Source organism: Dermochelys coriacea, chromosome 1 (genome assembly GCF_009764565.3).
Source record: "Dermochelys coriacea isolate rDerCor1 chromosome 1, rDerCor1.pri.v4, whole genome shotgun sequence".
Classification (NCBI taxonomy): domain Eukaryota; kingdom Metazoa; phylum Chordata; order Testudines; family Dermochelyidae; genus Dermochelys; species Dermochelys coriacea.
In genome coordinates this window covers 132,094,569-132,121,410 of record NC_050068.2, presented here as the reverse complement: position 1 = coordinate 132,121,410, position 26,842 = coordinate 132,094,569, and the positions used below count along the sequence as shown (strand labels likewise).

General features: G+C 39.8%; 3 protein-coding genes across 3 annotated transcripts; all 3 read right to left on the bottom strand.

Moving 5' to 3' along the window:
• Positions 1-1,548: 1,548 nt before the first annotated feature.
• On the bottom strand, positions 1,549-2,568 carry LOC122458158 (claudin-34-like). The gene has a single exon (XM_043505450.1). It carries the CDS (start codon positions 2,566-2,568, stop codon positions 1,549-1,551), a length of 1,020 nt encoding a protein of 339 aa, XP_043361385.1.
• Positions 2,569-16,095: 13,527 nt separating this feature from the next.
• LOC119852102 (claudin-34-like) lies at positions 16,096-16,749 on the bottom strand. Its single transcript, XM_038393077.2, is given in 1 exon segment — positions 16,096-16,749. A coding segment is annotated over 1 exon segment (645 nt). The 5' UTR covers positions 16,741-16,749.
• Positions 16,750-23,766: 7,017 nt separating this feature from the next.
• On the bottom strand, positions 23,767-24,426 carry LOC119850502 (claudin-34-like). Its single transcript, XM_038388621.2, has one exon. It carries the CDS (start codon positions 24,403-24,405, stop codon positions 23,767-23,769), a length of 639 nt encoding a protein of 212 aa, XP_038244549.1. The 5' UTR covers positions 24,406-24,426.
• Between the last annotated feature and the right edge of the window lie 2,416 nt (positions 24,427-26,842).

Below are 26,842 nucleotides of genomic sequence, written 5' to 3'. Positions count from 1 at the left end.
GTTTTACCATGCATTCGTGATCTCTCCAGTACCCTGCTGTAATTGTTCTGAAAACTTTGATGTTCAGTCTCAGTTTTGTGAATTTCACACACAAACACATGAAAAAAAGCCACTTATTCCCTGCATAGAGGACTATATGGTGGGATTTTAACCCAAGATCACAGTGGGGATAAGGAATAGGGCCAGGAGCTCTACAGCAGCAGCATTTCTGAAGGGATTATGATGATCCATCAGAATCCTTCCAGTGGCTCTGAGGAAGCGCATGCTGGAGTGGGAGAATTTCCCTCTTCTAAGGGAAGCATGCACTGCATCCTGATGTCAGTTCAATGATGATGTTGGTATCTTTCTCAGCTTTCCTGCTACAGAGCTGGACTGCAAGTCCTTGTGCTCAAGGGGGACAGAGTTTGGGATTGTGGCTGAACCCTGAGCTTGAGTGCAAAGAAAGTAAGTAAGGGTATGTATCTAGGTATCTACAGTAAGCTCCTCTCATTATTTTGTAAGGTTCCTTGCATTCTCTCACCTAGTCCCTTTTCAGATCCATGCAGGGCCATCACAACCTAGCCCACTGTGTGGCACAGTGAGTCTTTTACAATTTGAATGACATATAAGCACTGACAGAGTTTAAGCATGGATCTGCTGCCAAAAGGAAAGATGAAAAAATTCTCTTCTAGGACACACACAGGCTGACAGATGGAAATAAACATGTAAGGATTTAGCCCTCTAAGAAGCTTTGGCCTCACAGATAGTGAGACCATGCCAGGTTAATAATAAAAGGAAAGTCACAGGAACTGATCCTTATTAAAGAAAGATACACACTCCTATTTTTAAAATTTTAATAAAAGAATACAGTTGACACAGAAGGTAACAGACGATAGTAATCAGCAGTTATAGAGTGAAACAACTATTTGCCTCAGTGATAAACCTTTCCAAATGTTTGCCAATTAATAGGAATAATCATTTTATATTCAAAGACACAATATTATAAAATGCTAAACACCTCCTGAGAGGTGCTGAATGCCTCCAACTCCATTAATTTCAAGGGAGCTGAGGGCATACAGCACCTCAGAGGACTATACCCCTTTATGTGTTTTATTAGTATTCAATGAGTTCAAGTTACCATAATATATTAATATATTTGATTGATATATTTGGTTAATATAATTGTAAGTGGCAATAGGATCCAAGAGCTCACCAAGGACACAAAAGGCTAAATTCTACTCCCAGTTACACAGGAGCTTTACCTGTGTAAGTGGAAACAGAACTTGGCCTACCCCTAAAGATAAAATCCTGCTGTCAGATTTGCACTTATCTGCAGTGCAGATCTCTCTTGGGAGTTATTCACCATATGGGGCCCCAACAGACATCAATGAGAGCTTTTAGGGGGAACATTGAACAGGTTTGGACCTAGGTTTTTGTATGATGTAACTTATGGGTCCCCAACCAAGTCCCTGTCAAGTGGGAGGGACCCCTCACGTCTGATACCTGTTGTCCTGATACTCAACCTTTCCTTGCCTCTGTAAGAATTGGAATTGGAGGAAGTTAATCAAACTAAAAATAAGGAAGCTCTTCACCAATTACTAAAATATTAGAGTCAGGCGTTACGCATTTGGATGGTCGGTATGGAAAAGGTCCAACTGGGATTTGAAAGGAGGTTGTCAGTTCTTCTCCAGGTACCTGATTCTTCATTAGTGTGGGGTCTCTATGTGAATGGGCCCCCGAGCAGGTGTCCGTGCCAAAAGGTCTCTGTGGGCCCCACAGGTCAATTTCCAAGGAAGATCCACAGTGTGGATAAGTTTGGTTTGATCTGGCAGAAGGATGTTTGGACTGGCATGTTTGCCTCTGGCTTTGTGCTACCTGATCTGTTTTTTTCTTTTTAGGATGCACCTTGCAGATTAGTTTAGGAGACCTGTCACAGAGCAGTAAGAACCCACTCAACAGCAGCAGGAGGACAGATATAAGCCCCACAGGAATAGCAGCTCCAACTTTCTGAGACTTTGGAGTGGAAGGCAAGTGGTAAGAAGGAGGGAAGGCAATACTATGATTTTTCATTATGGAATGTAAATTCCAGCTTACTGGAATTAAGATAAAAACACTTGACGTGATGTTCAAGAGCCCCGCAGTTAGAACAAAGACTAAGATATATTGTTTCTTAAGCTCTTTCTTATAAACATTCCACAAAGTAAAGAGGGTGGAACCTATAGCTACTGTTTCCATGATAATCGCTAACATCAGAAGGTCTTGGGCAATAAAAATTTCTGAGGGGATAAAGGTGTTCTGAGTAGTGAATCTTTGACAGAGCATTAAGGAAGAGCCATTGGCAATTTCAGGGTTAAGAGTAAAGCAAACATCCCAGATTCCGATCCAGATGATGCCAGAGGAAATGATGGTGGTGTTGTCCACATGCCACACTCTCCATTGTATAAGTCCTATTGAAATAACACACAGAATCCAGCCTAAAACACTCAAAACAAAGCCAAGTAGTTGAATGTGAGAAGTGATGACCAGGGATTTCACAACCTGGAGATTTTCAACTTCTGTCACAGCTCTGTCAGGTGCACTATCAGCCATGCAGACAATTGCAGGTTCGCTGAAAAACACCAACATATATACACAAGCATATATGGATTGGAGTGCATGTAGTACATACACAGCCATCAGTCTAGATTTATATACCATTATCATTACTGTAATAGCTGAGCTTCTAACCAGAGACATCCCCAATCATTTAGAATTAGTTCAACATTAAAACTTAATTTCCTCATGGTGTCATGCTGATTCGTAAAAGTTGTAGTTCAGGATTTGAATGCCACCATTCTCCCCTATGGATTAGGCTCCCAGAGCCAGTTACATTTCCTACAATGCACCTGCAGTCATGTGGCTCCTAGGATGCACCACACAGCTTGGTCAGAAGGGAGATGATGTCCTCCAGGGAGCTCAGCCAATAGGAGAAAAAGGGGAGCCTGAATTACAGCTTCCATAAGGCAATGTGAAACGATAAGAAAATGTAATTTAATATTGAAATGATTCAGAATTAAGATCAGTTCACACAGGTCAGTTCAAAAAAAACCCAAATATTCCAATTTGCATGGAATCAACCTGAAACAAAATGTTTTGTTTAGGTTTTCCTGATAGAAAAATCAAAAAAATTCAGAAAAATTTAAATTTTCCTGTGGAAAACTGCATTTTCAGTTGAAAAATCATTTTGATGGAAAATTCCCTACCTGGTGTATTCAAATGTTTAAAAATTCCAAAGCTAAGATTGCTTGTGTAATCTTGACTTATGATATACAGTGTTATTGAAGTGGCGTTGGTCCCAGGATATGAGAGAGACAAGATAATATCTTTTATTCGCCCAATTTTTGTTGGTGAAAGAGATAATCTTTCAAGCTACACAGAGTTTTTCTTCAGGTTATGATGGCAGTCATTATGATATTCATCTCATTTTACCTCATCATTCTATAGATGAATATCTAGTTACTTCTTCCTACATTAATATTCTTTTCATGTATAAACAGTAGAAAAAGCAATTTTAGAACTCTTAAGTATCACAATCCACTGGTTATCACAATCCCTGATCTATTTGCAAAGTGATTTTTGAAGGCAAAATAACCTAAGGTATTCACTTCCTCACATACAGTAGTATGTGTGTTATGTACAAGAAATTAAACTACTTACAGTACCCCAATATTGAAGGAAGTGCTTACAAAAAAGGGTTGACTGAAACATTTTAAAATATCAGGTAGACACAGCATACTCTGGAATGTGATTTCTTGAGTTCCTCACTCCACTTCATCATTTTCAGATGTAACCTGATAGACTCATTTCCTGTGGGAAGAAGATGAAATATGCATTGGTACTAGTAGAGTTTATCATTTATTTCTTGGGAAAAATTGTTCAAAATATTCTTGGGGCATTTTCATTTTCTGAAAACTAAGGGAAACTAGGGACTGTTAAACTTGTATTATATTTAAATGCCCATGGCTGAGAAATCAGTCATTTGAAGTTGCTAATGACCACACTAGTATTAAGTTCCCATGGGGAATCAACACTGGGTTAGTTTGTTAAGTTTTCTGAATTTTATATTTGTAAATTGCAGATATGCTTGTGAAATGGGAATGTAATGTGTGACCCTTTTCTCCTTTATGAGACTATGTAACCAGTCTATTAATCAATTGACTGAGAGCAGAGCTATAAACAAACCAAAGTTAAAGAGCATCTTGGCACCTTGGCTCACAATTCTGAAGTCACCATTCCATTAAAGTGGCTAGTTTTCCTTATTGTCATTTCTGCCTTGATTGCCTGATTATTTTGTGTTTCATGACTTTGGATAATTCAGGTTGGTATGGGGTTTCCTTCACTCCTGTCACCAACCAGCCCACGATAAGGTGGATAGGCAATACCACCCTATGCATTGGAGGGGACAGCAAAAGACTCCATTATCTCTGTCTTAGTGGTCTCTGTATTAAACAAGACAGCCTAAACTATTTTTAATAGACAGGAAGAAGGTTGATATCAAAACTGTAAACTGGGGAGGGGGCAGAATCACAGGGTTTCTCCTTCATTTCCCACTGAGGCACTGAACATTGAAAAAGTACACTTGTCTTTCTTGTATCCATATAGAAGCCTTCACCGTCCCCATAAGTCTGGATCAGAGCAATAATTTGACACAAATGGTAGACATACTAGCTGTGCCAGAGTAGACATCCAATCCACTTGTCTTAGAGTGCCTTGAAACATTAATGAGTACATCAAGACTGGATATACAGACACAGATTTTCAGAAAGTCTTTGACAAGGTCCCTCACCAAAGGCTCTTAAGCAAAGAAAGAAGTTGTGAGATAAGAGGGAAGGCCATCGCATGCATCAGTAAACTAGTTAAAACATAGGAAACAAAGGGAAGAATAAATGGTTAGTTTTCAGAATGGAGAGAGGTAAATAGTGGTATCCCCAGAGAGCTGTACTGGGACCAGTGCTGGTCAACATATTCAGAAAAGAACTGGAAAGAGGATGGCAAAAATTGCACATGATACAAAATTACTCAAGATAGTTAAGTCCAAAGTAGACTGTGAAGAGTTACAAAGGGATCTCACAAAACAGGGTGACTAGGCAACAAAGTGGCAGATGAAATTCAGTGTTGATAAATGCAAAGTAATACACATTGGAAAACATAATCCCAACTATATATACAAAATGATGGGATCTAAATTAGCTGTTATCACTTAGGAAAGAGATCTTGGAGTCATTGTGTATAGTTCTCTGAAAACATCCGTTCAATAAACAGCATCAGTGAAAAAAGCCAACAGAATGTTAAGAACCATTAGGAAAGGGATAGATAATAAGACAGAAAATATCATAATGCCACTATATAAATCCATGGTACTCCCACCCTTGAATATTGCATGCAATTCTCGTTGTCCCATCTCAAAAAAGGTATTTTAGCATTGGAAAAGGTAAAGAGAAGAGCAACAGAAAATGATTAAGGGTATGGAACAGTATCAATACGAGGAGAGAGTAAAGATATTCAGACTTTTCAGCTTGGAAAAGAGACTCGGGCAATATGATAGAGGTCTATAAAATCATGAATAGAGTGGAGAAAGTGAATAAGGAAGTATTATTTACTTCTTAACATAACAAAAGAACCAAGGGTCACCCGATAAAATTAATAGGCAGGAGGTTTAAAGCAAATAAAAGGAAATACTTCTTCACACAATGCACAGTCCACCTGCGGAAGTAATTTCCAAGGGATGTTGTGAAGGCCAATACTATAAGGCCACAGTCGGAAGACAGGATACTGGGCTAGATGGATCATTGGTCTGATGTTCTGATGTTCACTGGTGCTGAAGAACACGTGCTGTCAATTGCACTGAGTTTAGTACCAGAACTGTGATTTGATCAGTGAGTTGCTGTGTATGTATAGTAAGTGTTGTGAAAGTGAAGTGATGAAACAAGTTCAAGCTGTACAATAAGTACTGCTGTGTCCTGAAACCTACAGGCATGGTCCATTGGTGCTGATGCTATTGGGACAGGACTCACTAAAGGACAGAATCAAATGAGTCCACAAGTTGATACTATATGTGGCATAAAGCTGCATCTTATCCTCTGAACCTGACTCAAGCACTGCTCTCTTGGTCCATAGGCACCGACTCCATGGATGCTCTGGGGCTTAAGCACCTATCCAAACAAACAAACAAAAAAAAAAGTAGGTGCTCAGCACCTATGAGTCATAGGTGGCACGTGACTCTTGCATTTGGGGAGGCTGGGCAGAAATGCTGGAAGCTCCCTAGAAGTGTGGGGGGCCCACCGGTGCCTGGATTGTGGCCCTGCCCCCACTCAACCTCCTTCCCCCAAGGCCCTGCCCCTACTGCGCCTCTTCCCTCGAGGCTGCATCTCTGTTCCGCCTCTTCCCCCAAGGTACCCTCTGCTGAGGCACCCTCCACCTGCTCCTCTCCGCCCCCTTTCCCAAGGACCCCCTTGCCTGCTGCTCACTCCTCTCTGCCCCCTCCCTTGAGGCCCCTCCAACTAAGATACCAATGATAGGCACATATTCAATAACTAGAATAGAAAAGAAGTGTATAGATATGCTGAAAATAGCCTCCTCTCAAAACTGGCAGAGACCCTCCCATAAACACATATACTCCTCTTCAAAAGCACCCACCAGCAAAAACAAAAGTCAGCACCTGTATCTTGGGCCATCAATATTCTAAATGTTACCTGGGTGTCACCTTTGATTCAGACCTATCTCTAGGTCTTCATATCCAGGCAGTATTGCAGATATAACCTTCTCTATCCATCCACACAGCTAAAACTCCTGACCAGGCTTTCATCATCCCACATCTCATAAGAACAGCCATACTGGGTCAGACCAAAGGTCCATCTAGTTCAGTATCCTGTCTTTCAACAGTGGCCAATGCCAGGTGCCCCAGAGGGAAGGAACAGAACCGGTAATCATCAAGTGATCCATCCCCTGTCTCCCATTCCCAGCTTCTGGCAAACTGAATTACTGCAAACATCCTTTTCTCTGACATTGACCAACAAATCTTGCCTGGCTGCTATCCATTCAGAATGCTGTTGCAAAGATAATTTTCATAGCCCATTGTTTTGACCACATAAACCCCAATTTGCATCCCTTCACTGGCTTCCTTTTCTCTATTGTATCAAATATAAGCTACTTTTCTTCACATTCAAGGCTCTTCACAACCTAATCCCACCCTACTGATCATCTCTCAGTATTGAAAAGTCAATTCCTGCCTCTGATCGGCCCATGATGCCAGCCTCCATCACCCACTTTAATTGTCTAACAAGCATCTTAGTGCTTTCTCCCATGCTGCCCCTCATATGTGTTCCCCATATGCATCTGCAAAACTAACTCATTATCCTCCTTCAACATCCAGGTTAAAATTCTATTTTGCTGTGAGGCCTACACAAAAGATTGACAATGATTAGGCTGCTGATATAGTGAACCAAAAGCCTATCATGCTGACCAATATTGCCTCCTTGTTTTTCCTGTACTCCCGTCTGTATCCATCTGTTATCTCTTGTCTTAGATTATAGGCTCCTTGGGGCAGGGACTGTCTTTTTGTTCTGTGTTTGTACAGTCCCTAGCACAATGAGGTTCTGGTCCTGACTGGGATTCCTAGGTGCTATGATAATATAAATAAATAAAGTTGCTAAAGCTTCACAGTCACCTGTAGTTATCACTTTGCCCTTATTAAACCCAGCTCTCTCATTGGAGCTTCACTGACCATCTGAGACATCTTAATCTGGTATATTCCAAGCTTCCCCTTTTAGCCCTTGGAAGCAATATTTGTGCTGGATTAAGAAAGTGGTGTTTTCAGACATCCATCCTGTGACCTAATGGCTTGTAGTGATTTCTGGAAACAGATTCTGCAGCCCAACCAGGCATAGTGCAGGACATACCAATCAACGGACAGATTTATCCACTATAGACAGAAATTACAGGAAGGGGATCTAGAAACAGAACATAGCTAAGAGAGAGATATGATTCCCTCTTCCTCCCTGGCTAAGGGAGACATTTTAGTACTACATTCAGAGCACTTTTTGAGGCTCACACACAGGGTAAGTGGAAGGAGCAAGGGAAGAAGAATACGGCAGCAATATAAGGCAAGATCACTAAGGATGAAGCAAGTGCTATAAGGAACTGAATATCAGTGCTCCCATAGTGCACAAACCAGTTGGTGGGGGGGGAGGGTGGAACCACACTCCCATAAAAAATATAGGAGAAGAGATTTTTCTGAGGAAAACATTAAATGAAACCTGAAGTTAAATGACTAAAGATATAAAGACTTTGAAGTTTAAAGACATCTGTGTGATGCAGCAAACCAAAGCAGTACAGCAAACAAAATATAGCTCCTTCACTGTCAACAATAGATCTGTAATTGTACCATAGAATCTCTATGGATAGAAAATTCATGCTTGAATAATAAGAATATAGCAGTAGGGATATACTATCGACCACCTGACCAGGATAGTGATGGTGACTGAAATGCTCAGGGAGATTAGAGAGGCTATAAAAATAAAAAACTCAATAATAGGAGTGGCATTCAACTATCCCCTTATTGACTGGGTACATGTCACCTCAGGATGGGATGCCGAGATAAAGTTTCTTGATACCATAAATGATTGTTTCTTGGAGCAGCTAGTCCTGGAACCCACAACAGGAAAGGCAATTCTTGATTTAGTCCTAAGAGGAGCTCAGGATCTGGTCCAAGCTGAACTGCTGGGTAATAGTGACGATAATATAATTAAATTCAACATCCCTGTGGTAGAGGGGAACACCAAAGAAGCTCACCACAGTAGCATTTAATTTCAGAAAAGGGGACTACACAAAAATGAGGAAGTTAGTTAAACAGAAATTAAAAGGTGCAGTCCCAAAAATGAAATGCCTGCATGCTGCATGGACACTTTAAAAAATGCCATAATAGAGGCTCAGCTTAAATGTATACCCCAAATTAAAAAACATAGTAAGAGGGCCAAAAAAGTGCCACCATGGCTAAACAACAAAGTAAAAGAAGCAGTTAGAGGCAAACAGGCATCCTTTAAAAATTGGAAGTCAAATGCTATTGAGGAAAATAGAAAGCATAAACTTTGGCAAGTCAAGTATAATTAGGAAGCCCAAAAAAGAATTTGAAGAGCAACTAGCCAAAGACTTAAAAAAATAACAGCAATATATTTAAGTACATCAGAAGCAGGAAACCTGCTAAACAATCAGTGGGGCAACTGGACAATCAAGGTGCTAAAGAAGCAGAGAAGATAAGACCATTGCAAAGAAACTAAATTAATTTTTTGCATTAGTCTTCACTGAAGAGGATGTGAGGGAGATTCCCACATCTGAGCCATTCTTTTTAGGTGATAAATCTGAAGAACTGTCCCAGATTGAGGTGTCATTAGAGGAGGTTTTGGAACAAATTGAGAAGTTAAACAGTAATAAGTTACCAGGACCAGATGGGAGTCATCCAAGAATTCTGAAGGAACTCAAATATGAAAGAACAGAACTACTAACTGTGGTATGTAACCTATCTTTTAAATCAGCTTCTGTACAAGATGACTGGATAATAGCTAATGTGACATCAATTTTTAAAGAAGGCTCCAGAGGCAAACCCGGCAATTACAGGCCTGTAAGTCTAACTTCATTATCAGGAAAATTGGCTGAAAATATATTAAAAAACAGAATTATCAGACACATATATGAACAAGATTGGTTGGGGCAGTCAACACAGCTTTTGTAAAGGAAAATCATGCCTCACCAATCTATTAGAATTATTTGAAGACAGTCAACAAACATGTGGACAAGGGGAATCCAGGGGATATAGTATACTTAGACTTTCAGAAAGCCTTTGACAAGGTTTCTCTCCAAAGGCTCTTTGGCAAAGTAAGCAGTCCTACGATAAGATGGAAGATTCTCTCATGGTTAAAAGTTAGAAAACTAAGAGTGGAAATTAATAGTCATTTTTCAGAATTGAGAGAAGTAAATAGTGGTGTCCACTATGGGTCTGTACTGGGACCAATACTGTTCAACATATGCATAAATGATCTGGAAAAAAAGGGTAAGCAGTGAGATTGAAAAATTTGCAGACAATACAAATTACTCAAGATAGTTAAGTTCAAAGCAGACTGGGAAGACTTACAAAGGGATCTCACAAAACTGGATGACTGGGCAACAAAATGGCAGATGAAATTCAATGTGTATAAATGCAGAATGCACATTGGAAGACATAATTCCAACTATATATTCAAAGTGACGGGATCTAAATTAGTTATTATCACTCAGGATAGAGATCTTAAAGTCATTGTGTATAGTTTTCTGAAAACATCCCCTCAGTGTGCAGCATCAGTGAAAAAAGCCAACAGAATGTTAAGAACCATTAGGAAAGGGATAGATAATAAGACAGAAAATATCATAATGCCACTATATATATCCAAGGTATGCCCACCCTTGAATATTGCATCCAATTCTGGTTGTCCCATCTCAAAAAAGGTATTTTAGAATTGGAAAAGGTACAGAGAAGGGCAACAAAATGATTAGGGGTATGGAACAGTTTCTGTATGAAGACAGATTAAAAAGACTGGGACTTTTCAGCCTGGAAAAGAGACAACTAAGGGGGAATATGACAGAGGTTTATAAAATCATGAACAGTATGGAGAAAGTGAATAAGGAAATGTTATTTACTCCTTTATATAACACAAGAACTAACCATCATCCAAGGAAATTAATAGGCAGCAGGTTTAAACAAATAAAAAGTATTTATTCACAAAATGCACAGTCTACCTGTGGAACTCTTTGCCAGGGGATGTTGTGAAGGCCAAAAGTATAACAGGGTTCAAAAAAGAACTAGATAACTTCATGGAGATTAGGTCCATCAATGGCTACTAGCCAGGATGGGCAGAGCTACAAGCCCATGCTCTGAGTGTCCCTAGCCTCCGTTTGCCAGAAGCTGGGAGTGGACAACGCGGGATGGATCACTTGATGATTACCTGTTCTGTTCATCCCCTCTGAAGCGCCTATCTCTGGCCACTGTTGGAAGACAGGATACTGGGCTAGTTGGACCATGGACATTCTTATGTTAATAAGAAAGGAAATGATGATGTACTTGGGGTCCTCAGCTGTGGTGGCAAATGCTGCCTTCTGATTAAGGGAAGTAATCAAAATTATATGCTAGGAACTAGGGCCCAGATCCTCAAAGGTATTTAGATACCTAATTCCCATTGTACTCAATAGAAGTTAAGTGTCTAAACACCTTTGAGGATCTGAACCTAGAAGTATTCATTATTAATTAAGTATGGTTAACTATTTAGCTTGTAGGAATATGGACTAATGGATAGCACATTGCATTGGGAATCAGAAGACCTAGGGTTTATTCCTGGCTCTGCCAATAGTTTTCTGGGTGATACTGGGCAAGTCATTTTCCCCTCTGTGCTTCAGTTTCCCCATTTGTAAAGGGGGGATAATGATACTGACCTCCTTTGTAAAGTGTGTTGAAGATCGATTGATAAAAAGCACTGTATACGAGCTAGGGATTATTATTAACTCTCAAAATGTGCTGGTTGCCTTCCACTTACAAAGACAGATGCAGTCTCTATCCCAAAGAGCAAGCAACCTTTTCTTAATTCAATTTTGAGGGCTGAAACAATTGCATTCCTACAATTACAGTACTATGTTTACATTCATTACATTAAAATTTGGCAGACCAAACACAATTACTGTACTTAGCACTATCTCTAAACTACACAGTAAAATAGTAGGCTATTCATACACTTAAGAGAGTATGCAGATTTTCCAGCTGGTCAAGACTCCTCTTTGACTATCTCGGTAGCAGAACAAACAAATATTGCTGAACAAGAACTCTCCTAAACTGTTAAGTCTAGAATTTAAAGCTAAACATTTTCATACCATAAATCTTGTTTCCCTGGTTATTGTTTGTAACGAGCTCATTTGATAATTCTATAACGTACACACTTCAGAATGCTCTAGAACCTTGCCACATGAGGTGGGGCAGCCTTCATTGTGACATCTGCTCACCTGAACTCTTTAAACGGTAGTAACCATTGGCGGAGAGGTGGTGAGAGACTGAATAAATGTTAGACAGAATAACAGTTATAGTCCATTCTTCCTTATCTCCGCTAAAAGCTCTTTGTGTACAGAAAACAAAATTGTACATTATCTCAGTTATGGATCTGGAAAGTATAAGTTATATGCAGCTTGACACAACACAATTATTTGGCTGGCTCTTCAGAAATCCCTTAGGTCACATACATGTTCATGCATTTGACCTCAGTCAGCCTATAATGAATCTTTCCTGTCTCTTAAATGATAACAACATGAGTTTGAATCCAAGATCTTCTGCACTACAACACAGACCACTATCAACTGAGCTAACCATGTAACTCCATTAGTTTACTGCAGCAATAGTATACTGTTATCATTCTGCCAGCATGTTACAGTTACAAAACAATAAAGATAGTCTTCATCAAGACTTTAACCCAGACAATAAATAGAAAATGAAAAATGGCTCTCTTCCTACTGGCAGAGTTGTTACAGCAGTCTAAAACCCATTGCCAAATTACTTTTCCAGGAATCTTCCTTGTTTAACGATTTCACTCTGATTAGAAGCAAAACTCTCAGTCACAACTTACCTAATTATAGAAAATTCCTTACTCAAAACATCCTTCAGGACAAATGCCTTTTTGTTGCCACACTTTTATTCTGCTGGAATCCCAGTGAAAATATAAAGTATTTCCCTTAATAATAATCTTCCTACCCTATCTCTTTTTATTATAGAACTAAAATCTAGAGGAGAAGATTTTCCCAGCCAAAAGTCTGTCCCATTACACAAATAAATAAAATAAAAAAGCAGATGGGGAAAATAACCCTTCTCATATTTAGAAACACATTACTCATTAAGAGATCAGCAAACGTTCATAGATCGTAAGGTCAGAAGGGACCATCATGATCCCATTTAAAACAGGCCATAGGAGTTCCCTGAATAAATTCCTGTTTGAAATGAATCTGATCTAGTTGATTTAGCCTCTTGGTAATCAGCCCAAAGTCTCAAACTTCAGAGAATTTCTTTAGGGCCCTGTTGCACATTTGAAAGGCATTAAAGGTTAAATTCAGACTATATGTAAGCAGGCACAAACTGAAATATTTTGAATATAGTTGTGTATGCCAGGGGATTGATCATCAGCTGATGTAAATTAGCGTAGCTTCATTGATTTCAGATGAGAATCTGGACACAGGTATTTATTTGACTCAAACCAGCCTGTTCTAGAAGCAAACTGTAGCTCTGAAACGGTAATATCTTTGTTTTCCGTGTATAGCATTTTTGAATTTCTGAGATCTCTGCCTGTGTAGACACTGCATTCATTCTGCACTCAGAGTGGATGCAACCTGTTACCCAGTGCAGACCCTCATGGAGATGTTCTGGGCTGGATTCACAAAGGGACTTATAAACCTAACTGCCATTTTAGGCACCTAACACCAATATTTAAGTGCCACTAGCATTCACAACCCCGTGGTCAGCTGCCACTTTACTCTAGAGGTGCCTAAGTGTACACAGCACCTAAATTTCAGCAGGTGAGTCAGTGTGCAGGTGAATAGGTGCACAGTTAAGCTGGAACACCACTCAGCAGCTGGGTATCTAATTTATCTCTAAATCCCAGCAGGATTCACAAAATAGGCATTCCCCCACTTATCTTTTCTTTGGGGCCTGACTCAGTAGGCATGCTATGAGCATGCATATACCCCTACAAAATGGCCTGCGAAGGGACTAGGCTGTAGGAGACCCCAATTCAATTTCCTCCTCTATCTGATGTGGAAAAGGGATCTGAATTGGGTCTTGGGAGAGAACCAAACCTCTTGGGAGAGAACCAAACCACTTGGCTAGAGGCTATAAGTGGGATACCACCACCTGCTCCTTCAGCATTTCTTGCAAAAAAAAAAAAAACAACACCTAACTTCAGGGGAGAGTAGATGGCTGTGAACTCCAGCTGGAGATAAGTGACTCCCTCTAATCCAGTGTTAGGCACTTAACTCCCTTTGAGGGCCCCACTCCTGTCCTCAGCATTTCCTACTGGTTAGCTTAGGCAGCTCCCCACTCAATGTACCAGCTTCTGTGATTCCCATTCTTAGGCACCTAACTCTCCTTATGCATAGCACAGGGAGTCTGGGTACCTACATCATGGCTGTGAATTCCACTAAGCGGCCGGGTGCCTAAAAGTTAGGTGCTGCAACACTCAGCACTGCAGTGACCAAGTCCCTTTGTGAATCTAGCCCTATGTTTTATTTCTTTTTGTTGTTTTCTTTAATAAAAAATAAGTTCATTTTAAACTAAATGGATGCTCTTTGAATATGGAAAAACAATGTGATGTGTGCTCTTAAGATAAAAGGCAGCACTACAGCTCTGCGGCAGATGCTCTTTCCAATATCTCTTTTAATAACTGCAGCCAGTTAAATGAGCAGGGTTTGCCTTAATCTACTCCAATAACTAACAGTGATACTATTAGAACCCTTTGATTGCCACATCCTCTCAGGAATGCTGAATCACTTTGTAGTGTGCACATTCACCCTTGTCACACCAGTCCAGTGGCGACAACTTTTTTTTAAACATTATAGGTTTTAAAATACTACTTAGAATACATACAGCGCTTTCCATTTTACAAGCACTTTACAAACATTAATGAACCCTCACAACATTCCTATGATCTAGAGCAAGTCTACACTACAGTGCTACATCAGCATAGCTGCACCAATGCAGCTGAGCCACTGTAGTGCATCTGGTTAAGAAGACGCGCTATGCCAACGGGAGAGTGCTCACCAGTCAGCGGAAGCAACGTTGGCAGGATAGTGTCTTATGCTGACACAGTGCGGTTGTGGACAGTGTAAAACTTGCATCACTCATGGGGTGGCTTTTTCACATCCCTGAGCAATGTATGTTAAGTCGACTTAAGCGGTAGTGTAGACCTGCCTTTAGGTAAGTGTTATTACCAAAAAGAGAGGCAGAGACCGGTTAGGTGACTCACCGTAGGACACACAGAAGACTAGTATCAGAGCTGGCATAAGAGCAGAGTTGTTCCTAAGCCTGAGTTCAGTCACTTAAATCAATCAGCCAGACTGGACTGACCTAAAATCCTCATTGTTTGTAAAGCCTTTTTAAAAGCATGAAAGAAATATGTTTTCTCTGTCAACATTGTCCTTTTTCATTCAGCCACAGTAGTTTCATTTGTTGCTGGTTTTAACAACACTGTAATGAATGTTTCCCCCCCACCCCAGAACTTGTGGCTCTCTTTTTTGTTCAACATCATCGTCATCACTGAAGTCAGCAATTAATCTCTCAAGAAACAGGATTTGTTAACTCATGCTCCCTCTGCTGGCTCTTAAGTATCAGAGCATAAAATGTGATGGATACTGCATTAATAACAGATTAAGCTTGTTAATCATCTCATTATACTCAAAAAATGTGTGTCAGGATGCAAGGTGGATGGAAAAACAGGGCATTCATAAATTTGAAGGCCATAAGGGACCACTATGATCATCTAGTCTGACCATCTGCATAACAGAGGCCATAACTTCTGGTTAAACTAGCTGCATAGATATCATTTAGAAAGACAGCCAATCTTGATTTAAAGACTTTAGTGTCAGGTGTTGATTACAGTAGGAAAAATTCAGTTAAATGAACAGTCAACAATGAAAAGTTAAATACCTATTTTGAAAGAAAATAAAAACATATAAATTTCATGTATATAGAAGGCAAACGATAGCAGTCAGCAACTGTAGAGTGAATCAACAGTTCACTTAACGTTGAGTCCGTACCAATGTCTCGTAATTATTAGGAATAACTGTTTAAGTGAAAATCATTAATCACATACTTTGTTGGTGTGCCCCTGTGTTCCAGTACCAACATATTAATGTCACTGCAAATCCATTAATCACATACTTTGTTGGTGTGCCCCTGTGTTCCAGTACCAACATATTAATGTCACTGCAAATCCAGAGAGCTCCTTGAACACACAAAGTCACTGGGCTACTATGTTTATCTTGTAGCTATGCTCCAGCTTTCTCTCAGGCAGCTCAAGTCTGTTATCAGAAAGCACCCGTAACATCTGGCATCACAGGATGTTTGTAAGAAAGGGAAAAGGTCCCACTCATCATCAGCAGGATGACAGACACGATCCCGACAGGAATAGCAGCACCAACTTCCTGTGCCTCTGGGCTGGAGGGCATGTAGAAAGAAGGAGGAAATGGGATAGCGCAATTGTATGCTACAGAATAACAATTCCAGGTCACTGGAATTAAGACACAGACACCCGTAAATATTTTCAAGAATCCCCCAGCTAGGAAAAAGCTGACAGTCTGAGTTTTGAGAAGAATTCCCACATAAATATTCCTCAGAGCAAAGACAGTGAAAGCTTTTCCTAGTGCCCCCAGGACTGTAGCAGCCAATAAAAGGACCTGGGCAACAGAAATTTCCTGGGGAATGAAGGCACCATTGAAACGGAATTTGTGACAGAACATTATTCGAAGGTCTCTGGAGACTTTGCCGTGACTGTTAAAACAAACTTTCCAGATGCCTATTCAAGCGATGCCAGAGGAGATGATGGTGGTGTTACTTGTATGCCACACTCTCCACTGCACTTGTCCCATTGAGATGATGCACAGGGTCCAGCCTAACATACCCAGAGCAAGGCCAACTATCTGGAGGTGAATACTAGTGACCAGGGAGGTCATGGTCCGGAGATCTTCAAGAAGTGCCCTGTCATGGGCAAATGCAGACAAGTGCAGGTCCACTGAAATGAAGCAGAATATAAATAAAATAATATATTATATTTTTATACGCACACACATTAACACATATGGGGCCAGATTCGGCACATGCCTAAAAGCCAAATTCATGGAGAGGCCCACGTGCTAGGTCACAATGCCACTCACTCAAATTTGGCCTGGCCGCTCCTCTGTCATGACAAAAGGAAAGCTGGGCCAAACCAGCACTGTGCCCCCTTGCCACTGCTGTTGAGCCAGGTCCTGCACCAAGGCTCCCCGCTACATCTGTGTAGCGGGAGCTGGAGGTGCTTAATAGCTCACCAGTGTAGCTGCGCTGGGCTGGACTGGGTTAGTATGAAAGCATCCAGGTCACTAGAGCATCTAATTTAGCTGGCCAGGAGAGGGGCCCAGAAGTTTGTTTGCCAAGGGCCCGGTGATGAGTTAATCCAGCCCTGTGCACATACGTACATGCAACGGCCCAGGACTTGGCAGAGCTGCCAAGGGCCTCTACAGGCCTTTCCGAGGGAAATCCGGCTCCCTCTTCCCTGGGTGCCATGGCAACTAGTGGGCAGGGTTCTGAGCCAGCTGGGAAGCAGACAAACCCAAGCGCAGGGAGCCTGGTTCTGCTTCAGCTCCACCCACGTCAGAGCCTGTTGGCTTTAAGAGGACGGGCTTCCTCCCTGGACACTGGAAAGCAAGTAGCCAGGTACTCCACAGGCCTGCTCCTGCTCCCATTGAAATCAGTGAGAATGTTACCAGAAGAACCGGATCAGGCCCTTGTATTTTTCTTTTCAGGTCTCTCTCCGTAGCGTTTTCTCTCATTTCCCTCTGCTCTTTCTTCAGTATATTTTCTACCCTCTTTGAAAAGCCTCCTCTTTCTCATTTTTTTCCGCTCTTTCATATTCGCCCCAGCTATTGTCGTCCACCCCACTGCCATGCTGTTTTTATTGACTATATGTATTATCATAGTGCCCAGGAGCCCGTGCCTCTTGGCTTCCCTTCTTCTCTTCTCTGTATCCCCTTGCTTCCCATAAAATTCCATTTTCTATCCACAATCCTTTCTTGTCTCTGCGTCTGACCCTCATTCCCAGGGACCCTAGAAATCTGTTTACCGCGGAAAAACGTGGAATTTGCTTTTTTACAGAGAATCTTAAGCCTTAAGAGAATCTATGGATCTATCTTAAGCACATAGCTGGCTTCCATTACTATAGTATCAGTGCACCTCACAATCTTTACTGTCTTTATCCTCATCACACCTCCCTAAGGTAGGGAAGTACTGTTATCCCATTTTACAGATGTGGAGCTGAGACACAGATTTTTAAAGGTGTTTAGGCACCTAACGATGCATCTAGTAGCCTAGTTATAGTTACGAAAGCTTCTATATGCATAACTCCCATTCAAATACAACTAGGAACCTATCTGCATGTTTAGGCATCTAAATACATTTTAAAATGTAGACATAAGTGACTAACATCATTCAGGTTTCAGAGTAGCAGCCGTGTTAGTCTGTATTCGCAAAAAGAAAAGGAGTACCCGTGGCACCTTAGAGACTAACAAATTTATTAGAGCATAAGCTTTCGTGAGCTACAGCTCACTTCATCGGATGCATTTGTGAGCTGTAGCTCACGAAAGCTTATGCTTTAACATCATTCAGGAAGTGTGTGGAGGACAGGGAACTGAACCCAGCTCTACCCAGCTAGCACTCTAACTATCAGACCATCCCTCCTCTCTTCAGTAAGGAGATGGGACTAAACTGATTCAGTAGGGGATGGGAATGGGAATATTTTTGGTTGAGAGAAAGATGGCTTTATGAACTGATGCTGTGTCTGGCAATGTTGATGGGGACATTCATAAAAGGAATCACAGTTCAGTTTTCCTTAGTGGATATCTGAATGGACTTGGAGCCTATAATTTTCATGTCCATTAGTGTGCTATTTTAAGAGAACAATTTGCCACAAGTGCATTCATTATTCTAGTACAGAATTCCAGATATATTCTATACAAGGTAAACTTGAACATTTATTTTTAGCAAAAAAAATCTTTGTTTTGAAGTATTTTAATCTCCTAAAGTTCAGGAAATTACAAGTGGCATTTCAAATTTTTCCAGGTAAGACCAGAGTGGGTTAAGCTCTAAAATAGCCTTGTAACTTTAAAAAAAAAATTGAGAGAGAGCTTTTTTAGGAGTTTATGCCATCAAAGAGCAGGAAGGGAAAGTGAAGAATTGATCAAGGCACTAAGAGAGAGAAGACCTGGGATAGTTATTATAGGCTTTTGGGGCAAGGTTTGGCACACTTACTAAGGTTTCAATGGGGTTAATCATATAAATATATCCTGCTCAATACAGTTGAAGAATTAAGTCCTTAATTTCTAAAACCATATTCCTTATTTCATATTCCTAAAGCAATGTATCCTTTAATAACTCCCCTGTTTATTTCAGGATTCAGTTTAAGGTCGTCCTCTTTTTACAAACTTCCCAAGATTTGCTCCAGTCTGCCTCACAGGCCAGTATATCTGACCTTGCGTCTCTGTTTTTTCTCTGGTCCTTTCATACAATCTGGTGAGAGAGCTTTCTGTTAAGAAACCCTTGCCATCTGAATCAGCCATCTTGTGTCTCTGCATCACACCTATACTCCACGTCTTTTCAAATCTCATTGAAGTCATCTCTTTTTTCCCTTTCCTACATCTTTTAATTTTTATTCCCTCTGCTTTTTTTCCATATTAACTTTGCCACTGTAATTTAATTCTGCAAAGGGTTTTATGTTGCAGTTTTTAAGTAAGACACTATACAAAATTACATTGTATTGTGTACTGAAGATGAATCTATGTGTAAATGGCTGGAAAATGATTTTGGAATGTTAGGAAGGAAATCCACCAGTCATTCTCTGATCTCTCTCCAAGTAGCATCCCATAACACATATAAGAACAAAAACATTTCTTCCTCACATTGGTATGTGCTTAAGAAATTGAAGTACCCAAAATCAGCTGTGAAGTTATAACCCTTGTGAAAAATTGTTGGATCAAAAATGTATTGCTTTCCTGTCAGAAACAGCATGTTCTGCAATTGAGCCTCTCCTGTTCTCATTTGTTTCAACTGTTCTTTTTAGTTTGGTCCATTATTTAAATAACGACTGCTGGGAATTGAATAATAAACGTCTGTCAATAACCAATGGAGTATAAAAAGTGGCATGTTAAGTTCTTTTTAATTTTACATTGGCAAACTACAGCTACTTTTCTTGAAAAATGTTTTTTGTGTGACCCAAACAATTTTCACAGAGACACTTCCAATGTATTACAGTCTGCTAGGGCACAATCTGTTCTCGGTGGTGGCAGATGGCAGAACAAGGAGCAATGGTCTCAAGTTGCAGTAGGGGAGGTTTAGGTTAGGTTAGGTATCAGGAAAAATATTTCACTAGGAGGGTGGTGAAACACTGAAATGGGTTACCTAGGGAGGTGGTGGAATCTCCATCCTTAGAGGTTTTTAAGGCCTGGCTTGACAAAGCCCTGGTTGGGATGATTTAGTTGGGGTTGGTCCTGGTTGGCTTTGAGCAGGGGGTTAGACTAGATGACCTCCTGAGGTCTCTTCCAACCCTAATCTTCTATGATTCTATGATTCTAATCCTATTCCCAATGAGGTCAATTGCTTTATCAATTGATATCAGAGCAACAAATAGGCAAGTGAGGCAGATGTTACAAACAAATCAGTATCCTAAAATGTCAAAAAGGTGTATTCTCCTTCCTTATGCCTATGGATTGACTGATATAATTCATTAGTCAATTAAAAGAAAATCCCCAAATAATTCTTTTCCCCCTAAAAAGACATTTGTTACACCAGTGAAAGGTTCAGACAGATAATCCAAAACATCAAACCACGATCAGAAAAATAAAACAGGACTGGGTGTATTTGTAGACTGAGCTAGTATGGAGACTAGCATTCCCAGACAGGGTGGAATCCAAAGGGCAGTTTCAAGGTCACTAGTAAGGTAGCATGGAGAAGTTTGCACTACAGCTCATGGACTGTACCACATTTGTGGATAAAAAAACCAACAGCTTCAATTTTCCTGGATGCCAGAATCTTAACCTTCATAAGCAAAACATTCAGTAAATTTAGGTTGAAATCCTGGTTCCACTGAAGTTAATGGTAGTTTTGCCATTGATATCAATGAGGCCAAAATTTCATTTCTGTTTTGGGAGACGTCCAGGGTGTTAAAACTCTATGGTATATGACTACAGACCTATGTTTTAATGTACATAAACACACACTAAGGATAGTGTTGCTATTGCTGTTGGATATTAAGTTTGAACTGCACAGAGGGACAGGTTAATAAATAATATATGCATTTATATGCTGTAGAAATTTATAAAGAAATAAATACTGTTTCAGGAATACACACAGGCAAACAGTACAACCCCAATTATCCAAAGATAATGGGAGCCACCCAAAGCTTTCAGATAATCAAAGGAGCTAGACCAACAATCTTTGAAATCTGTGCTCTAACCCCTAACACAGATTTCTGTTAGGTTGGCTGTCTCTCTCATCTTATCATAGTCCTGGTTACTTTACAGTTCAGAGCTTTAGAGCTCAGAAGTTCCATACAAACAATGCTTCAAAGTCACACCTCAGGACACAGTGAACAAACAGACATCAGCACTGAGTGGAACAATACCACCATATAACCACATTTCTATATGTTTTTGGTTTTAGCTAAGAAGAATGAAAAAAATCCCAAGGCAATGGGTCAGTGAATGTGGTCGAGGAAAACAGTTGGAATTACACACATTTTATGTCCAAATAAACTGATCAACATCTGTGTTGCTGCTGCTTTTTATTAAATTTCAAACTTTAAAAATGTTTTGCCAGAAAATGTTCGTAGTTTATTACTTTACTGAAACACACACACACACACATGTGTACCCCTACCTTGTTCTGGTACAAAGACAAGAAAGTAAAATGGAAACTTTATGATGTATAATATATCAGGAGAACTGATAGAAGCTTGTTTATTTGGAACATTTAAAACTATACTGGATGAAGCATTACAAAATGTATCATGAAAATCCAACTTTCACTAGCAGCAGGCTGGAATAAATTAGCTAACGGGTCTGTTCCACCTCTAATTCTTTTGGTTTCATAAACATTATTCCAAAGTCTTTTATACCATTACAAACAGTTATGGTATTAAATAATAAATAATTGCAGAAGGTGAAAGAAATTTCAAGTTAGACACAAGAGAGATAAGCTACTATTTCAGAGAAGATTTAAAAAGTAGGGGGAAAAGTTGATGAGCTTTGGAGATACTCTACTGAAAGTGGTGTAAGCTGCAGAGGAAAAGGCTGTCTAGCCCCAGTGGTGAGACCGTAAATTAGCACCAGTGAGAAAGCTGGTTCTAGCAGCAGAGGAAACAGAGAGGTAGGAGAGGGAGACGAGGTTCACAGGATCATAGAATCATAGAATCATAGAATTCGTCATAGAATAGTCTAGGGAAAGTCATAGTGTGTCAATGAAGAAACAAATTCCCTTGACACATACCCATGCAAGCCTAATAATTTCCATGGGGTTTGCATGGGTGAAACTGAGGCAGAATTGGCCAAATCAGGCAATTTTGAACAGGATCCTGAAAGGAATGGGGGAAGAAGTAGAGTTGATTGGCAGGGGGAGAAGATGGATATGGTTGCATGTCTCCCCAGAAGTGGAAAATTGGAAGAATTGCAAGAATTTGGCTTTGCTTTCATCATTTTCATTTTTTTAACCTCAGAAATTAAGAATGAAAAGCAACAGCAGAAATAATTACCAAAAATAACTGCCAGTCAGAAGAACTAGTTTGTTGGCATTCTACATCTTCTGCTGTTAATGTTTACATGAATATATTCTAAAACGCATTGTAATTAAAGCAATGAATCTTCATGTATGTATGTTCATTTATATTCCTATGACTCTTGTAACAGAGATTTGAAAATTCAGGGCCTCTCATGGGACTTTACTCAATAAAAGGTCTCTTTCCACTACTGCTCAGTCGTTCCCCGAAACCCTGATTTTTGTGGGCTTCTCTGGTTTGCTGTGCTTTGGATATTTTAAAAAATCCAATTAACATATAAAAGAGTTGCTGCCACCAAAAGTTTCATGCATGTATTTCTGATGATAGAAAGAACAGATTTTTGACACAAGAAATATTTTAGTAACGACACTGGTGAAAGATGTTTCCCCCTTTCACATTCCTTTTTGAATTAGTGCAGTCTCTGATCAAGAAGCATATGTTTGCAGACTTTGTGGATCTTTTGTTTAAATGAGGAACAGATAATTCACGATATCTTCAGGTGAAGATTTGCAGCAAGCATTGGTAAAGACATACCAATAAATATAGGATCAAATACAATCAACTTTAGAGGGCACTCTACAGATAGAAGAGAAACTAGTAAGACCTCTTTAGTACAATACATGGAGACTCATATAATACAATTGCAACAATATTCAAGTTGAGTTTGACTATGGTATGTACTAGATTTCTTGATATGTCACTGAAAGTCTTCTATGCAGGACAAAAATATCTTGGGAGCAAAAAAAGACAAGTTCACGTTTAGAAAATGTAGCTGCACGAGGTACATAATAGTGGAAGGACCTAATTCAGTGGAACAACATCAATTCCTTGAACATATTAAACAGCTTAATGTTTCTAAACTTTAATACGTGAATAAAATCCATATATGCAGATGATAACAAATGCTCAAAGTCAGCAGCTGTGGCACAAATCAACCATTCATCTCGTTTGTGAGTCCTTAATAATGTGTGGCACTTAATAGGATTAATTGTTTATGTGCAAATGCACTAACCATGGCCTTTACTGGTATTCAACTGGTTTGAGTACCCAAATATTAATGCCACTGTAAGTTAGAATAAAATCCAGATAAGGCCTTAACATGCAGTTCCTGGGTCATTATATTTATATTTTAACTATCCTCCACCTGTTTGGTACAAAGTTCAAGTCTCTGTTATCAGGATTATACCCCAGCATTTGGCATGACAGGAAATCTGTAAGAAAAAGAGAAAGTCGCACTCATCAACAGCAGGATGGCAGAGATGATCCCAAGAGGAATAGCAGCACCAACTTCCTGGGCCACTGGGCTGGAGGGCATGTAGAAAGAAGGGGGAAAGGAGATTGTTTGGTTGTGCACTACAGAATAGAAATTCCAGCTCACTGGAATTAAGACACAAAGACCTGCAGCTAGGTACAAGAATCCAGCCACTAGAAAAAAACGGATGATCTGAGTTTTGTAAAGTATTCCCATATAAATACTCCTCAGAGCAAATATAGTGGAAGCCATTCCCAGTGCACCAACAACCATGGCAATCAGCAGGAGGCCCTGAGCAACAAAAATTGCATTGGGGATGGAGGTCTCATAGTCATTCATTTTATGACAGATCTGTTCTTTAAGGTCAGAGGAGACGTAAAGATAACTGATGAAGCAAACTTTCCATATTCCCACCCATGCAATGCCAGAGGAGATGATGGTGGTGTTGTCCACATGCCATACTCTCCATTCCACAAGTCCCATTGAAATAGTGCATAAGATCCAGCCTATTGTACCAAAAGCAAAAGCAGCTAGTTGGAGGTGAGAAGTGCTGACTAGGGAGGTCATGGTCTGGAGATCTTCAACAAATGTCACAATTCTGTTGTGGGCATATTAGCCATACAGACAATTGCAGAGGCACTGAAAAAAAACACAATATATCATTATGAACATGATCATATTAGTTAGTTTGTTTGTGTATGTATGTATGTACACATGAGAGAGTACACATACAGAGGAAGTATGGTAGTCTCCTTTCTTTAACCGTGGTGAATTTTTGAAGGTTAGTGTTTATAGCTGAATGACATCAAGGTTTTCTTTCAATTCACTTTGTTGTACTGGGGGTGGGGAGGAACGTCCCCCAGTGGCAAGTATTATAGGATTTATTTTACATTCGTAAACCGAAAGGCAAGCTTCATGTATTTCCCAAAGTTATTTTCTCCATTGGTGCACATTGTTATGAATGGTTTTAGTATATTTTACAGTCTTGGAGTCTGAAATCCTCTGTTTACCCACAGAATGCAGGCAGTGGCCCTGCAAGCTTCTTCATTCTGCCATTGTAGCTTTGAGCTGAAGGGATCAACGTTAGACTGACTGAAAACAAGAGATCTGTAAGCATCAACTTCCCCATTCATCCCCATAGTGGAATAACATTGTGTTAGATTCACAAATCGTGACTCGTTATAACCTCCCCAGCTTCCTCAGTTCCGGTCACCATGGCATAGTAGTGGAATATTTCAGTCCTTGGCTCATATGCTGAGTTTACCAACAGCATGCAAATTAATCATGCTGATTGGCTTTGTCATGCAGAAATTTTTTTAACTAAGAACTGGGCTGAGACCCCAACTGTTTCACATAGGCTTTCAAATAACTATAGCAATGATTCATTGCCACTAATGATAATTGGATTTGAATTTAATTTATTACACAGACCTGACAGGCGCTATACATCTTTAAATTCCATGAGCTATCCATTCTCCGATCTCTTCCATCTTTTAATAATAGTCCAGATACATTTAGTTTATGACTATGACTGGGGGCTTGATTCAAGAAAGACAATATATTAGGCCAAATTTTTCCTCTCAAAACAATAGGTAGATCTAGAGTGAGGGGTTTTGAATGTTAACACATATACCTTTTCTATATATTTAACTATTTAGAATTTCACAAATATATCCAAGCCATATCTAGCAAGCTGAGAGTATAAAATGTTCCTTACAAAAAATCTAGCTGAGAGTGTAAAATGTCAAAGATCGCTTTGGAATTCTTGGGTAGAAAAATCCAACAGTTAGTCTTTTTATCCAATAATATATAGTAGGTCCGGACAAAGACATTCCTTCTTGATATACTGGTATGTTTTATACTTACTTCAGCACTGAAGATAATTCCAGAGAAAACAGGATAGCTCAGACAGTTTTGGGCACTAGCTAGATACAGCATATTCTTCAGTTTGATCATATCAGCTTCCACTGCACTTCTGCATTTCAGACAGAATCCAGAATGTCCATTTCCTGTGGGAAGAAGATAATCTCCATATTGCAAATGTATATTTAATCAATTGTTTTTTGGGGGGGCGGGGGAGGAGGTCTGGCAAACCGACCTCTATTTTTATCTGCTCAAAATGCATTACATTAATAAAGGCTCTTCAATCTGGTACATTATTTAATCATCTCTTTTATAGAAATCAGTAATTAATAGCTGCTAATAACCACATCGGTATTACATCCCGATGGGGAATTATAGATAGCATGTTTTCTGTCTTAGTTTCACATCTACGAAGCGCAGCTATTATATTTGTCTCGCACTGGGAGCACTGCATATAAAATTTCCATTGTTGAATTACCTCCGCTCTTAGTAAAGTGAGTTGATGCCAGTAGGAACAAAGATAGGCCAAAGCTGAACACTTTTGAAACTCCCAGCCTTTGTGCATAGCTCAAAACTCTATATTTATAAATCACTGGTAAATAACTACTCTGATCATCAACTGACTGCTAGCAGATAGAGCCTGTGAATTTCACAAACAAGTCAGTATTGGATGACTTATGGGACTGTTTCAGTCTCTGATTTCTGTGATTCTATGAATATCTGGAATTAATAAATTTAGTGTAGTAAAACTATCCAAATGTAGTATGATAATACAACATAAATAACTATGAAATTCCCTGTTAAAACCAAGACAAAAGCTCCTCTGCGTATAGAGCCAGATTAATGCATACCCACTATAGAACTGTGCCTAAGTTACCAACTCCTGGGGTCATATGATTACAACAAAATCACAGCTTATGTATTTTTTTAAAAAGTATTTTTAATACAAAAAAAAAATACTGCAACATTCACCTGAGTCTGCAATAGAAACAATAGCTCAGAGAGGGATGAGCTGTTCAGTGACTCTATAGGAAGTTTTAACTCCAGAACACACAGCTCTCTGGGGCCCCACCAACACCATACTGGAAGAGGCAGAAGAAGAGTGCACCAGTTGTTCACATACAGATTTGACCCAGCTGCT